Source organism: Durio zibethinus, chromosome 13 (assembly GCF_047325235.1).
Source record: "Durio zibethinus cultivar Kanyao isolate XHJ-2024 chromosome 13, ASM4732523v1, whole genome shotgun sequence".
Classification (NCBI taxonomy): domain Eukaryota; kingdom Viridiplantae; phylum Streptophyta; class Magnoliopsida; order Malvales; family Malvaceae; genus Durio; species Durio zibethinus.
Window position 1 is genome coordinate 9,927,348 of NC_143174.1, and position 15,393 is coordinate 9,942,740.

At 28.7% G+C, this 15,393-nt stretch overlaps 1 protein-coding gene and 1 long non-coding RNA gene across 2 annotated transcripts; one reads left to right on the plus strand and one right to left on the minus strand.

Annotated features, from left to right (window-relative positions):
- Positions 1 to 5,091: 5,091 nt before the first annotated feature.
- Positions 5,092 to 7,743, minus strand: LOC149515309 (uncharacterized). Its single transcript, XR_016326429.1, has 3 exons — positions 7,376 to 7,743; positions 6,362 to 6,447; positions 5,092 to 5,419 (listed from the first exon to the last, which is right to left on the minus strand). It is a non-coding gene; the product is annotated as an uncharacterized LOC149515309 (long non-coding RNA).
- A 4,122-nt stretch (positions 7,744 to 11,865) lies between these two features.
- LOC111302796 (protein neprosin-like) lies at positions 11,866 to 15,165 on the plus strand. The gene is made up of 7 exons (XM_022898633.2): positions 11,866 to 12,240; positions 12,727 to 12,813; positions 12,899 to 13,174; positions 13,310 to 13,474; positions 13,610 to 13,663; positions 13,785 to 13,931; positions 14,496 to 15,165. The coding sequence occupies exons 1-7, from the start codon at positions 12,070 to 12,072 to the stop codon at positions 14,871 to 14,873; spliced, it is 1,278 nt and encodes a 425-aa protein (XP_022754368.1). The 5' UTR covers positions 11,866 to 12,069; the 3' UTR covers positions 14,874 to 15,165.
- The last annotated feature ends 228 nt before the right edge of the window (positions 15,166 to 15,393 follow it).

Genomic DNA, 15,393 nt, shown 5'->3' on the forward strand with positions numbered 1-15,393 from the left:
TTAAGTGGCAACAACCATTCACTAAAAAGTCACAAAAAATGGCGTCAATTGTAGGTAACCTTCTTCTTTTTTCATCGTTAAATGTTGCAATCTGACACTTCATTCCTTTATTACAATATAATAGTTTATTACATAAAAAAAATTAAAAACAATACAATAGTTGATTATAAAACTAATTGACTTATACGTTAAATACAATATATAAGTCAATTATTTTTATTTCGAACAATTTTTTGAATTTTTATTACATAAAAAATTAAATACAATAAATATTAATATATTTCTTAATTAATTATTATTTTTATATTTTATATTTTATTCTTATATTTAAAATTAAATGCATTACATATTAAATAATGATATTTGATATAATATTAGAAATCTCTATAACTCCCATTTGACTTTAAATTTTTTTTTAATTTTATTTATTGGTATGATGATACTTAATTTTTATAATTATTTAAATATTTATGGATTATTATTATTATTATTATTATTATTATTATTATTATTATTATCATGAACACTACTATCAATTAATTAAATTATTTTTTATTAGACTCCTATCAAGATATAATAGTATAATTTCAACATGAAAAAAAATTAGTACATCATAAACAAATTTTCTACAACGATCATATGGGGTGATATAGAGATCCTTTGGCTTTAACTTGAACCACAATGAACATAGCAACCAAATAAATCAATTAAATCAAACTACTCTGATTAATCCATCGGCTATTAAAGTAATTTGAAGATATGTACTTAATTTAATTAATAATTTTTTCAAAAACAATTACATTTTTTCCTGTCATTTCAAATCTAAAGTGGTAAGTCACAAAATGAATAATGTTAATGTTATATGAAAATGCAAATCATTCTCAAAATAAGTAATTTTGTTAAAGAATTTACTTTAAAGAAAAATTATAATAAATAATCCCACCTTCTTTCACAAAATGTATCATTCATAATTACTAATCCATAGGCTTATATAAACAAAACAAAGTCTAACATTATATATATATATATATAACAAAATTGTCTAGCCATAATACCATAAAGTTTGGACAACTATGGACCACAATGAGTTACCACTTTGTTCTTCTTTCATAGCCCGTGTGCTCCACTTTTTCAAGAACCATGTAATTGATTTATGATCTCAGCCCATAACAAACATGAACCTATTAAAACAAGTTATTTTTATGAACAAAAAACTACTAATAATATTAATTAATTAATTAAACAAATCATAAAAATTAAGAATAGTGCTACTTTTATGAACAAAAAACTAATAATAAAATTTATACACTTGCATATCACAACATCTATTTTAAATATTTTAATTGATTATAAATCTTTATTTTTTATGTTTTCTTTTAATATTGTATTAAATTTATGTTATATTTTGTAAATATGTATTAATATGCTAACATTAGTGATGAATTTTCAATATTAATAGTTCGAATATATTTATATTTAAAAACATTTTACAATTGTTATTCGATAAAAAATAAATTTAATAATACATAAATTGTTATTGTAAAAAAAATTAATATCTTAAATTTGTCAATATAAATTGTGACAAATAAATTTCTAATCATTATAATATTTTCGATAGTGATGATTTCAATTGTCACTGATAAATTTGTATTTATGATGAAATATAATTGATAATAATATATTATGTTTAATGGCGACAAAAATATTCGAAACAAAAAGTAATCGTAATATGTGACAAATTATTTTTTCATCACAATAATATATAATAGTAATAACCACTATATGTTGTCACTAGTTCATTACTTCCCGTCAAAAATCAATTGCCACCAATTTATTCATTTTATCAGTGACAATTTTATAGTGACAAAAAATTTTGTGTCACAAAAAATCCTTATAATGACGATTTAATTGTGAAAAAGTTTAAATGGTCACAATTACTATTATATTAGTGACCAAATAACAATACGTCACAATTACTTATTACAATAGTATCATAAGAAAATTTTGTCACAAAAAATTTAATATTTGTAACAAAATAACTCACGATCACAATAAAATCATCACTAAAAATTTTAATTGCTGTACTGACTAATTTTTTAAAATTTTTGGTGATCGGTTTCTTGGAGTAACGTTAACTATATTTTTCGTGAAAGTAAGTTAAATAAAAACTAATATTGAAAATTACTTCCCATGTTGATAAAACTTTTTCATCTTTTAAGTTGGGAATTAGATCATTCTTTAAAATAGTGATCTTATTGCGTTAGTGATTTAATATCACTATCACACAGGATTTATAAATTGCTACTGAACAAAATGATATAATTACTAAGTGTTGATCACCGTAATTTTTAAATGGATTACCCCATAACAAACACTTTGTTAGTGATGAAAGGTTTTCTTTCATCAAAAGTACAAGAATAAAAAGTTATTTGAATACTAAATGAATGAAGTTCAAGGAATGGATATAGCTTGCAAGGGAATTATAAAAGATTATAATTATGAGATTCCTATACATCAAAGCATCATTCCTAAATCTAGTTCCTAGTTGATGCGATGTCATTGAGATTGGACATCAATGTTGCTGCAAAGATTAGGACATGATAAGTTCCTTCATGAAGTAAGCAACCTCTATCATAAGCTGAATTATAGGGATACTTATGATTTAACACTGGGCGCTTGTTATGTAAATATGTTCATTGAATATGATCCACCGTGAGAACTTCATTTGCTATCTCATAAAAATGTCTGGAAATATTTTAATTTATCAGTCATGTGACTGGTCCTCATATTTATGATACCAAATTAATTACCTTATATGTGAATTATCATGTTTTGATTGGATATTTACAAGTCGCTTAGTGTTTAAGGATTTTTGGAACGTTTGCACTCAAGGTTATGATACCTTTTAGTGTTGATATGATTCTTAAACATATGGTTATTTAAGTCGTATTTTAATCACTTAAAAATCACAAGGCATGATCCTAACAGGGTTTGGCTATCTCCTTTTTAGTTTTTGGTCTATTTTAATTGCATTTTTTTTTTTTTTAATCTTGTTTGAGCATGAGGCCGAGCATAACAATTAAATATGTTGAAATGTAAACAATTGCTGAAAATTAAGATAAATTAATACCTAAGTAAAAGTTTAAAGTAGAACATAAGACTGGTTTTGGTTTGATTTATGGAACCCCTCATACAATGGAATAGATCTTTAGCAACGGTTTTTTTATCACGTTTAATAGCGTTTGTGAAAGAAAACCACCAAAAATGTCAATTATACCTGTATAGGATAATATAATGACATTTTACGAAAAAAGGCCACCAACTTCGTAACATTTTTCTCAAAAACATCGTTAAATTTTTAGCAATATTTTTGGATAAAACGACGTTTTCAGCAAAAACACCATTAATTTTGGTTCATTTAGTAGCATTTTACATTACAAACCTATTAAATTAAAAATTTTATTTTTTTATTTCTTTCAATATTTACAATTATAATTAAATAAAAAAATATTAAAAAAATAAAAAAACAAGTTAAAATTCACAAACTAAATATTATAAATATTTAAATATTTAAATACATAACTTGTTTTAATATATATATATCATCACAAAATCATCACAATAACATTTAAATTATTTCAATACATTACGTAAAAATTTAAAAATATGAAATTGACGATTGAAGCTTAGAGCATTGTCTTTTGATAAAAGATTTTTTCTACTATGATTACTAATGTGATCATAAACCTATTAAATAAAGTAAAATAAGTTTTTATATTAAATAATAATTTATTTTTAATATTAAAAAATATAAATAATTACTAAATTTAATACTTGAATCGATGAACAACCTAAATTGATTCTTCAAAATTGTAAAGATAAAACCACAATTGAAGATAAAAATAATCAAGAATAGGCTTTTAAATAATTATAAACACAAAAAATGTCTACAACAAGATAAAAGGAAACGAATTTGCATAGTTATCCTTTTTTCTAGATAAGCCATTTTTTTTTCCTTCAAAGTGTAGATATTGCAAATTTTCAACTCATGGATCTTTAAAATTTTGCAGAGTTTCAGGTAACTTCAACCACTTATTTATTGTTAAAACCATCCAACCCTACAACATTAATTACCCTGCCGTATCTGCAGCAACTCCCCCAATTACAAATATAAAGCTTTGTTGGAAAACATAGAAGGCCACAGTCAAATAATTCATGTGACTAACAATTCAATTTCGAAATCAGTACCATGCGTAAAAAAGTACAAAAGACTAAGAATAACAATGAAATGAAACAAAAGAGTAACACGAACAAATTGGAAGACATATCGAGATTCCCATTTTGGGCAGAATGATCTCAATAAATATCCTAGTTTTTCTGTAGTAATCTGTTGTTGTCACTATGTGTCTAGCAGTAAGAACCAATGCCATTAGCATGACTGTGCTAGCACACATTCCAGATGCCATAATCAGGGTAGATTCAGCCCCCCTCAAGTGCACTGTAACAAAGAAAGCTTACCTCATGAATGTTTCAAAGACATGGATTACTGAGACATCTTTTGCATTATATTTAAGAACTCATCTTTCGTAACTTGTAATAAGCCAAAAACATCATTTGCATTATATTTTGGCATATGCTAACATATAGGCATTGACCGTGAACCAAGATATTTATTCAAATAGAAACCTTAACAAGTACCCTAATAGATCAATACGGACATTAACTATTGCAATAACAAAATAGATAATTATTTATTTCTATATATAAATTTCTTCAATAACACAATTTATCTTATATTTCAAACTTTATCGAAAACTTTAATTTCTTATCGTCTTGTATCTAGAATATGTTTATTTTACAAATACTTTGAACATACAAATGTTTAAATAATGTTAATTTATGGGTTTACATTCTACAAACATTTAAATAGGAAGACTGACCTGTGCTAATTTATATATAGAAATAATTAAATGACTCTTTCTCATCTCATAATTTTATATTTCCTTTTCATTAAATGACCCTAATAGATCAATACAGACAACAAAATCCTTAATTTTTATTTAAAAAAAATATTTAATTTGAGACTTGAAAGAGATAAACCAATGATTTATAATTTAATAAAACAGAAACTAAAGTCATTTACAAAACCATAATGTAGACAATGATTTACAAATAGTCCCAAATTTGAGTCGTAGAGGAATTTCCACTGACATCATTAGGATACAGTACCACAACTCCAAATCATTAGTACCTTGCCCTGGACACCATTTGCTCTTTAAGCATGAAGAAGGTCCTCAAGGTGATTTCTTTTGTCCGACGCATAAACAAATTCTACTCTCTGGACAATCAAATCAGTACTTGATCCAATTCGCCCCATAGCCAGGAAAATTTAATTTGCAAGAAAATCAGTGGCCAGTCTCTGCATACAACAAAAGATGAAACGGTAAATAATCACCAAAATGCATGATCTACACACTTCAAATAATTTCCAAGGTAGTAGCAATTTGATTGTAGTTCAAGTGGCAAGAACGAACTGGTGTTTCACTAAAGAACTTAGGTTTTAGCTGCAGTGCTCCCTTTTGTAAACAATAAGGAAAATAAAATTCCAACAGAATGCAACCCAGAATAACAAAAAATAATTGTCAATAATCAGTGTTACAGTACAGATGCATGTCACGTACGGATCTAATAAAGAACTTCAGAATGTAGAGAGATAACTCATGAGTAAAGTGTTGTAAATTCATAAGAAGTTTACCAATCTTCCAAGTGTTGCTACAAGAATATCAATACCTCTCTACAACTCTCTCAACTGGCCAAACAGAATACCACCAACTTATTGTAACACAAATATAATTACATACAATTTATGATGAAAATGATGACAAAGAACCAGTATAGCACAAAATTAATACCAGAATTTCAAATTTCTTACGTTAGTAATAGCAACAAAAAATATCAAAGAAATTTTACAGAACTTGTAAATTGAAGAGATATATTCAATAGAAGCATGGAATGGTATTGTTATTAAGAAACAAAAATTACTATCAATCAAATCTTAGGTTTTTCTTTTTAATAGTTGAAATTATTATTTATGCTATTTGCTATTTATTTTTGCTATTTACAAAGTTATTATGTCATAAAGCAGAAATCCACATTTAGGATCCTAAATAGACAAAAGTCAAAAGTTAATTTAGAAGCTTTGACAAAGTAGAGTATGTCCCTTTTAACTTTTTTTCACTTCTTTTCAACTTCATTATTAGCTTGTAATTCAGCATGCCAATCTATATAACATGTCATCATATTTTGCTTGTTAAACCAATATATATATATATATATATATATATATATATATATAACTTACATGGCGTAAGAGCAAGATAAAGATAGAATGTTGAGTTTTTTTGCTCCGCTTTATAATACACTGGTTTGGAAAATCACGCGGACCAGCTGCATTAACAAAAGGGAACAAAACCATTAGTCACAAACTCACAACAAGTTGATTGACTGTCAACTGTAAATCCTAAATGCATTTCAGCTTCATAAACAGCAACCAAAAAAGCAACTCTATTTCTGAAAACTCCATCTCAAACTAGTAGCCATATGCGGACAAACACATTTAAAAGATTACTAAAAACAAATTCTATATGGATTGTTTTGTTTTCAAATTCCTTTTTCATAATTGAAATCAAAAGCTTATGTTCTGATAATTGGGGGGGACAACTCAGGTTTCTAAACTGCCCAAAAATCAAGTCTGACACTCAAGGAATAAGCTCCTATCACAACACAAAGAAAAAAAAGTGTGGCTTCTATTAGAAGCAAATCTTGTTTAAAAGCTAAAAATTTACATTACATGGATAAAATTTCACCGAATTTTAATTTTCAATTACCAATAAATGTACAAAAACGTCATTTGATTCTAAACGTTGAACTTCTCTACGTCAAACATTTCACTACCAAAAACTAAAAATTTCAAACAAATGAACCATAAAATTAAATAAATAAATAAATAATTTTTCACCACTTTCCCCACAAATTATCCCAATTCCCAAAAACCTAAAATCCTAAAAAATTCAAACACAAAAAAACTTTAAAAAGCCACCAAAATTACAAAAGTATGAAACTTTATTGATATTTGTATATATTACCCGAAGAAATTAGTACCAGATTATGAAATTATATCTCAATTTCAATTACAAGAAAAAATAAAACAAAAAACTATTAAAAAAATTAAAGGAAATTTTGATTTACCTGTTTAAGACAAGAAGGAAACGTGACTTTGCCATCAGCAATGGCAAAATTACAGATAAATTACTATAAAAAAAAAAAAAAAAACGATATGCACATTACAGATAGATTATAAGAAAATCCAATTTACCGGATCAGGGTTAGGGGATTCCAAAGTTCGATGTGGCCATCAATGAGGCCACCAGCAATGAGCCCGAGTGAGAACTCATCGGAACCGGATTCATTATGGCCCCAAGCAAGGCGGTTAAATCACTCTGAGCTTGGGCACTCGCCTATCACCGGAAACTTACGATCGTCATTCTGGAAATCAAACTTGAAGATCTCGAGATTCGCGGATGAGCTGAAGGACAGATCCAGCACCCCAGACATCGTCTCCGCCGCTAAGCATGATTCGTCCCGCGCTAGGGTCACCGAGGCCGATCTATTCACCCCTTTCATACATGCCATTTGATTAACATCAAATTTTACGCTTCCTTATTCAGAGAGAGTGAGAGAGGGAATACTTTCAGACAAAGTAAAGAACACAACGAAAGAGAAGCAAAGCTTCGAACAGGGAAACTTTGGTAAAGTTTTTTTTATCTTTTTTTTCTGGTCGTAGATCCACTAAACAAACTCGTGTAGTAAACTAGCAGATGAATGGCAATTTGGAAAAGAAAATAGCATGGGTTTGGAGAGAAGAAAAAAGCCTGGGAAAGGAAAGAGAAGGAAATCGGGCGCGGGTTTCAATTTTGGGAAAAATTAGTGGCGTTTCTTTAATAAACGCCACTAATTTTCTCATTTTAGTAGCATTTACCTTAAAAAAAAAAAAAAAAACGTCATTAATTTTTTTTTAATAGCGGTGTTTATTTAAAAAACACCATTATTTGGTTTTTTTTATAACAACATTTATTACTTAAAATACTATTAAATATTTTTTAATGTTATATTTAGTATGAGATTTAATATAGTAGCGTTTCTTATAAAAGAAATTATTAAAAAAATTTTATTTATTTTATATTTAATAAATTTTTTTATTTTATTCGACGACCTTTTAGTGGCTAAATGCCATTAAATTTTGTTTTTTAGTGGTATTTACAAATATAAATATTGTTATTTAAATATTTAATGTTGTTTTAATAAAAAAATATTGTAAATTTATAAAAACACAAAAATTAACTATGATTTTAAATAAAACATTGCAAAAATATTGTAATTAATTTTTCATTTTCTTCTAGTGCCTCCTTCTATTTATTTAAAACTCCGATTTACAATAAGAATATGGTTTTTGTCCATTCTGTTGTTACTTGAGCCTTTTGTCAACACTTACTCTTTAAAAATGCAAATCCTGGGTGAAATAGCTTACGTTCCTTCAATTTGTCCAATTACAACCGTCGTCTTCTATTTAAAAAAATATTTTCTTATCCAGCTTGTCACATGGATTTTTCATCAACATTATCTTCTCTTGCCTTCAAGAGTGCAAATCATGAATGAAATTGCTTTACTTTCTTCAACCATTGTCTGCCTATAGTAGCCTCTTAAGTGTTTCTTGCTTATGTGAAATTTTGCTTGAGCTGATAACTTACAGTGTAGCATTTTTTTTGTCTAGGCCAACCTTAAGATTTTTAAGATAATAAGATATGTGATATTCCTAAAAATAAAAAGTCGATGAAAATTTTAAATTTCATAGATAATGTATTTAAATATTTTTCATTAAAATAATTATAGACAGGTGCATATGAAAAAATAACACCAACAATGCTGTATTCGGAATGCATTGTAAATTGTGCTCTTTCTATATAAAATAGAATAAAAAATTTCTACTATATTTAAAAATAAATAAATAAATACTATAACTTGGACCATTGCTGAATCATCTTAACATGCTTAAGGTTGATTCTACAATGGCAAGCCATTCATTTCACTAAAAATACACTTCCCTATGAAATTGTGTGAGGAAATCTTGTTTAAAAAATTGTCATGAAATAAGATTTGAGGATAAGAATCTTAGGCTGGAATACCATAAAAAAGCACATCATGAACGAGAAGCCAAGTTGTCAGTGCTCATAACAATAATGATATAATTTTTATTATTATTATTATTATGAAATTATTGTATGTTTTCTTTTCTTTGGATTCCTTTGAATGGTTGCTTAAATAAACAGCATTATTTTCATTTAAGAAAAGGGGACCACTTTACCCAAACTCAATCAAGAATTCCACACTATAAAATCATAGTTATTTGACAATTATAAGGCTTCGAGTCATTCAGTCAATATTTCAATACTTCAATCATTCATAAGTTAATGGTGGGTAAATAAAATTTTTTTAAAATATTACTAATTAGATAGATATTTTTTAGGAATTATATAAAAATATTTATGATAAAAAATAAAAAATTCATTATTTTTGAAAAAATTACAAAGAAATTAATGTTTACGAACATTGTATTCGCATTTTAGTTTTATTTTAAAAAATAATTTTTGAAAAAAAATGACAAAGGATTCAATAATTCATTGGCATATGTTATTAATTAAGTATGATTTAAAATTATTTTAAAATTACATTTAACTAATTCGAGTCCATAATCACCTCGCATGTCATCAATATTTTATAAATTCGCTAAATTATTTTGAATTTTTCCTAATCAAATGCACAAACAATCTAATTAAAAAATGATTCGAGTCTATAAATCAATCAATTCCACCCATGACCCAGATTGATTTAATAACTAAGCATGAGATCACTTACTCAATGATGTAATCCTATATCTTTTATTTCAATAAAAGATAGTAAAAAAATAATATAGGGAAAATTGTGGACAAAAATTTTTAAGCTTAAACTCGATATTATCCGAAATATAATTTTTTAATTAAAATAATTTTTATTTGATTTTAATTTTAAAATAAATATATTTAAAATATAAAAATATTTTAAATTATATTTATATAATAAATGATTTAATAAAAATTTTTATCAAAATCAAATTCATATTTAATTCTAAAATTCAAAAGGGTCGACCTAACAACATACAATCTATCATGGATACTTATCATGTATCTTATGATTTAATTAGAGGTGATGAATGAGTGGATTGTTTGGAATTATTTTAGATTTAAATTATTTTGAAACGAAATAATTTAAAATTTGATTTATTTAAATTTGATTTATTTTAAATTTAGATCAATTTATATTTAAATTGTTTTTAGTTTAAGTAATTTTAGGATTGAATAATTCTGATTTCAAGTTATTTTAATTTAGAATTATTTAAATTAATTCTCGAATCATTTAAATTTAACACTCAAGTTATTTATATTTAATTGGTTATCTTTTAAAATCAAATAGATAAACTTAAATTACATAAAAAAATAAAATGTCAAAATTAGATAATTTAAAAGTCATTTGTTAATAATGTAAAAGTATATTACGTTGAATATAAAATTAATTTTGTTAGAAATAAAAGGTTATAAATGATTTATTTTAATTGATATTTAATGTTAATTTTTAATATTGTATACATTATTTATTAATTTATTATTAATGATTCATATTAATAATTCATAAATTTTATTTATCTACATTGTTTATTAAAAAAGGATAAATAACTAAATAATTCAAAAAAATTTGCCAATAGAGTCAATACAATACTAAAGGTTAATGTTAAAAAGAATATTATTAATACTGATCACTTAATTGACCTTATGGTCAATTCTTAACATTTTAAACACATTTTTTTTAAATATGAAAATTTTTTAACATAATATTAATATAATTTAATAATTAACTATTTAAATAATAAAAAATAGAGGTGACATATTACTTACTGGCATTGCCTAGTGACAATTGACATGACATGATAAGATCTGATATAATTTGGTTTGTCTTGATTTGAATTTTTGATTTTTAAATTATATCATTTTATTTTAAACATTAATTTTATGTGTAATAATATGTAAGTATAATTATATATCTATAAGTGTTTTTTTCTTTTCGATTAAGTGATTAAGAGATTTTATAAAAGATATTAGACCATAAATTTTAATTTTGTCACTCTCTTTTTTTTTTTTATATGAACATTTATCTTCCTTTAAATAAAAAAAATTATATATGTTTATTTAATAAATAAATAATTTATATTTATATAAAATAAAATTATACTCAATTTAATTCAAATAATTAAAGATCAATTAATTCCAATCCCACTCAATTCAAATTCCATTTGAATAGATTCAAATTAATAATTTTTAATCAAATCCGGATCGATTTAATTTGATCCACCAATGAATTTTACATAATATGATAAATTCATATAATATAGAGACGCAGGGCAAATGGGACTTCAGCATCCTTCCAAAAATGACAAAGAAAGCTCATGTGCAGACTGTCCTCCCACTATTTACATCTCCTTTCACTACTTTCCCACAAATCTTTCTATATTCCTCGTGCTAAAAAAAGTCTTGTGAGAGAAATATTAAAATAAAACATTAGCTTTTGATTTCATAGAGAGAGACCATAACAAAAGTAGAAAATTTATAGAGAGATGAAAAAAAAAAAGGAAAAGGTTGAGAGAGAAAGTGTGAAGAAAGAGAAAGTGAGTTAATGGCAATGGGTAGTTTAATTTGGATTTTTGTGAAAAAGAAAGAAGAACCACTTCTTCAAAGTTAAGTCCTCGTTCAGCTCTCTCTTTCTCCAATACTGTTTTTGGTTTTGCACTTGGTTTATGGTGTGGTTAATGGTGCTTCAGCTCTAACCAACCGGCACTGTACGAAGGGTGCGCAGGATCACAAAGCGTTAAACCATAGAGACGAGAAAAAGCTCTGGTTTTAGCAACAGAAGAGAAAAGAAGAAATGGGGGATTTTAGCGGAGGGAGAACAAGAAGGGGAGTACTGCTAGTGGTTTTTTGGATGCTGGGTTTGATCTCGCTATCTTGCGCGGCTAGGCTAAGTGTGTCGAAGCAGAAGCTTCAAGTGCAAAAGCACTTGAACCGATTGAACAAGGCTGCTGTTAAAAGCATTAAGGTAAACCAAGTTTCTTTGTCTGTCATTTTTTGTTTGTGAAAATAAGCCAAAATTACTCCAGGGAACTGCTTTTTTCCCTTTTGATCTGATCTTCTGTGCCGTTGGATATTTCTTTCTTTCTTCCTTTTTTTTTTTTTTTTGTTGGGGAAAAGAATGCCATTATTACTTCATTTTTTTTTAGCAACTTCATGCGTCTCTCTGCTAGACTTGATTTTTTTTTTCCCTTTAACAATTTTGACAGCTACCAAACTAGTAGAAATAAATGCAGATGAGTAGTTACATTTTCCGTGAAAATCAAGGTTTTTGAAGCTACCATTTTGGGTTTCTATCATCTCGTTTCTACTATTTCCACTCCATTATTGTAGAAATAAAGAAAATTTATATATTTCTTTGTCACAGTACACTCTTTTGTATGGATTCATAGTAGTAAAGATGTCTAGACTTTTAACAAATGTTGGTAGTTTTGTTTTGAATGGTCATATACAGAGCCCGGATGGGGATATTGTAGATTGTGTTCACATCTCTCACCAGCCAGCTTTTGATCATCCTTTTCTCAAAGACCACAAAATTCAGGTTCATTCTTAACCTTTTTTCCATTGTTGTGCCGCTTTTCCATCTACTTGAAATTGGAGGGTTAATTGTTGTATTGGTGAATCAGATGCGGCCTAATTACCACCCTGAGGGTCTTTTTGACGATAACAAGGTCTCTGACACTGAGAAACCCAAACAACGCTCAAACCCCCTCACTCAGTTGTGGCACATGAATGGTAAATGCCCCCAAGGAACCATACCCATCAGAAGAATCAAGGAAGAAGATGTTTTGAGGGCAAGCTCCGTCAAAAGATATGGTAGGAAAAAGCATAGGGCCATCCCACAGCCCATCCCACAGCCCAGGTCTGCAGATCCTGATCTTATGAATGAAAGTGGTCATCAGGTAACATATAAAAATTGTTTTCTTATTTTACTTTCTTTTTTCCACCTAACAATTTAACTCATTCATCTTGTTATCTTTTTATTCTTGCTTTCTTTTGTGTTTTTGTATGTTTGGCTTGTTGTCGGGGGAGATTAGCATGCAATAGCATATGTGGAAGGGGATAAGTATTATGGAGCGAAAGCAACCATAAACGTATGGGAACCCAAAATACAGCAGCCTAATGAGTTTAGCTTGTCGCAGCTATGGATTCTTGGAGGTTCTTTTGGGGAAGATCTTAATAGCATTGAAGCTGGTTGGCAGGTATTACTGTAACCTTCCTGAAACAATAATTCAACCGACGATGTTGACATTTATAAACTTGTTTCAATTTTATATATCAGCTGTTAATTTTAATTCTTAGAAAAAGTAAATGAATATATGTGTTCATGTAAACAGGTTAGCCCAGATCTATATGGTGACAACAATACAAGACTTTTTACCTACTGGACTGTAGGTCTACAATTTTGTGCATTTCATTTTAATATTTCTTCAACTACCCTTAGACTTGGATCATTTTACGGGTATTTATTAGGTTTTCTTCACACTATTTATCTTCGTGAATGTGTTACAGAGCGATGCATATCAAGCTACAGGATGCTACAATCTCCTCTGCTCAGGCTTCATTCAAATTGACAGTGAAATAGCAATGGGAGCAAGCATTTCTCCTGTTTCTGCCTATAGGAATCCCCAATATGATATCAGCATGCTTGTATGGAAGGTAAAAGGAAAAACGAAGACAAGGCTTAATCATTAAGATTTTGAAAGCTTTGATGATAACATAAATTATGATTTAAAAATTAGCCAAAGAGGAAGATGTGGTTGATACTGCCAAGGATGCATGCAAACGCCAATGGAAATTGTCCTTTTCGAAGGAAGCTAACATTGCTTGATGAAATGCATTATTGTCTTTTGCAATATCAGCTGCCAAAACTGTGCCTGTAGTTATATATAACGGAGGGTAGGAGATAAGAAACTGATCACATATTTGGACGCACTTAATGTGATGGGTTTAGAGTGCATGCGCCTTTCCATTTATTTTACTGCCGAAGAGAAACAACACCTCCTCTCGCCGTATGAACCCCCCCACCCTTTTTTTTTTTTTTGAAAAGAAATAATTCGTGTGTGTGTGTGGGGGGGGGGGGGGGGGGTTTGAGGGGATGGCTGATGTTTAATCTTTTTTAAGAAATAGTGGCTTTTCTAGTTAATCAAACTTTGCGTGAGCATTAAAATATGTTATGTGATGATGATATCGATATTAACTGTTTGGGGAACTGCTTTGTAGGATCCTAAGGAAGGGCATTGGTGGCTTCAGTTTGGTAACGACTACGTGTTGGGTTATTGGCCTTCGTTCTTGTTCTCCTACTTGGCGGACAGTGCTTCCATGATAGAGTGGGGAGGTGAGGTTGTGAATTCAGAACCAGATGGTCATCACACTTCCACTCAAATGGGCAGCGGCCATTTTCCTGAAGAAGGTTTTGCAAAATCAAGTTATTTCAGGAATATACAGGTTGTGGATGACTCCAATAATCTGAAGGCTCCCAAAGGGCTTGGCACCTTCACGGAACAATCAAACTGCTACGACGTGCAAACAGGTAGTAACGGGGATTGGGGCCATTACTTTTATTACGGGGGCCCTGGTAAGAACCCCAATTGTCCTTGAGGGAAAATGACATTTTTCCCCTTGTTTACGTGTTTCATTCAAACCAAGTCTTCTATATACCTCGTTTGGTTCGGTTAGTAACATGTGATCTCTCTAGTGGGAAGTTTTGACTCCTTCGGGTTTTGCTTGAAAAGATAACCCCATGTAAGTGGTTGGGAATTTGGCCAAAGTTTCCGAAAATCCGAAAGAAACAGGCCTTTGTAACTCTCTCTGTGCATTCTGTTTGTTTGTATCCTCCTTTCTTCGAGTAGCTTGTTAATGAAGTACTTCCTAATCTTGCTCTAGCAACAAATTGACAAATTATACTTAAAATTAGAACATTCCACTTTCATGAGCTACAATATTTCATCGATCACATCGAAGGCAAAGATGTCGCCGTCCCTTTCTTCAGGCCAATGCTTGGTAATTTGTTTTCCCCAATTATCACTTCTCTTTATACAGCAGAGGAGCAGGGACAAGCGTTCGAATTGTAAACATTGGATGGGATGGTGGGTCCCACAACCTTTCCCATGCTTTGTCC

What these genes read in the sequence shown, in the direction of transcription:
- LOC111302796 (XM_022898633.2), top strand. Translation starts at nt 12,070, where the DNA reads ATGGGGGATTTTAGCGGAGGGAGAACAAGAAGGGGAGTACTGCTAGTG. An exon ending in TCAAAGACCACAAAATTCAG is followed by an intron (nt 12,814 to 12,898) that starts GTTCATTCTTAA and finishes TTGGTGAATCAG; the next exon opens with ATGCGGCCTAATTACCACCC. An exon ending in TCAGCATGCTTGTATGGAAG is followed by an intron (nt 13,932 to 14,495) that starts GTAAAAGGAAAA and finishes ACTGCTTTGTAG; the next exon opens with GATCCTAAGGAAGGGCATTG.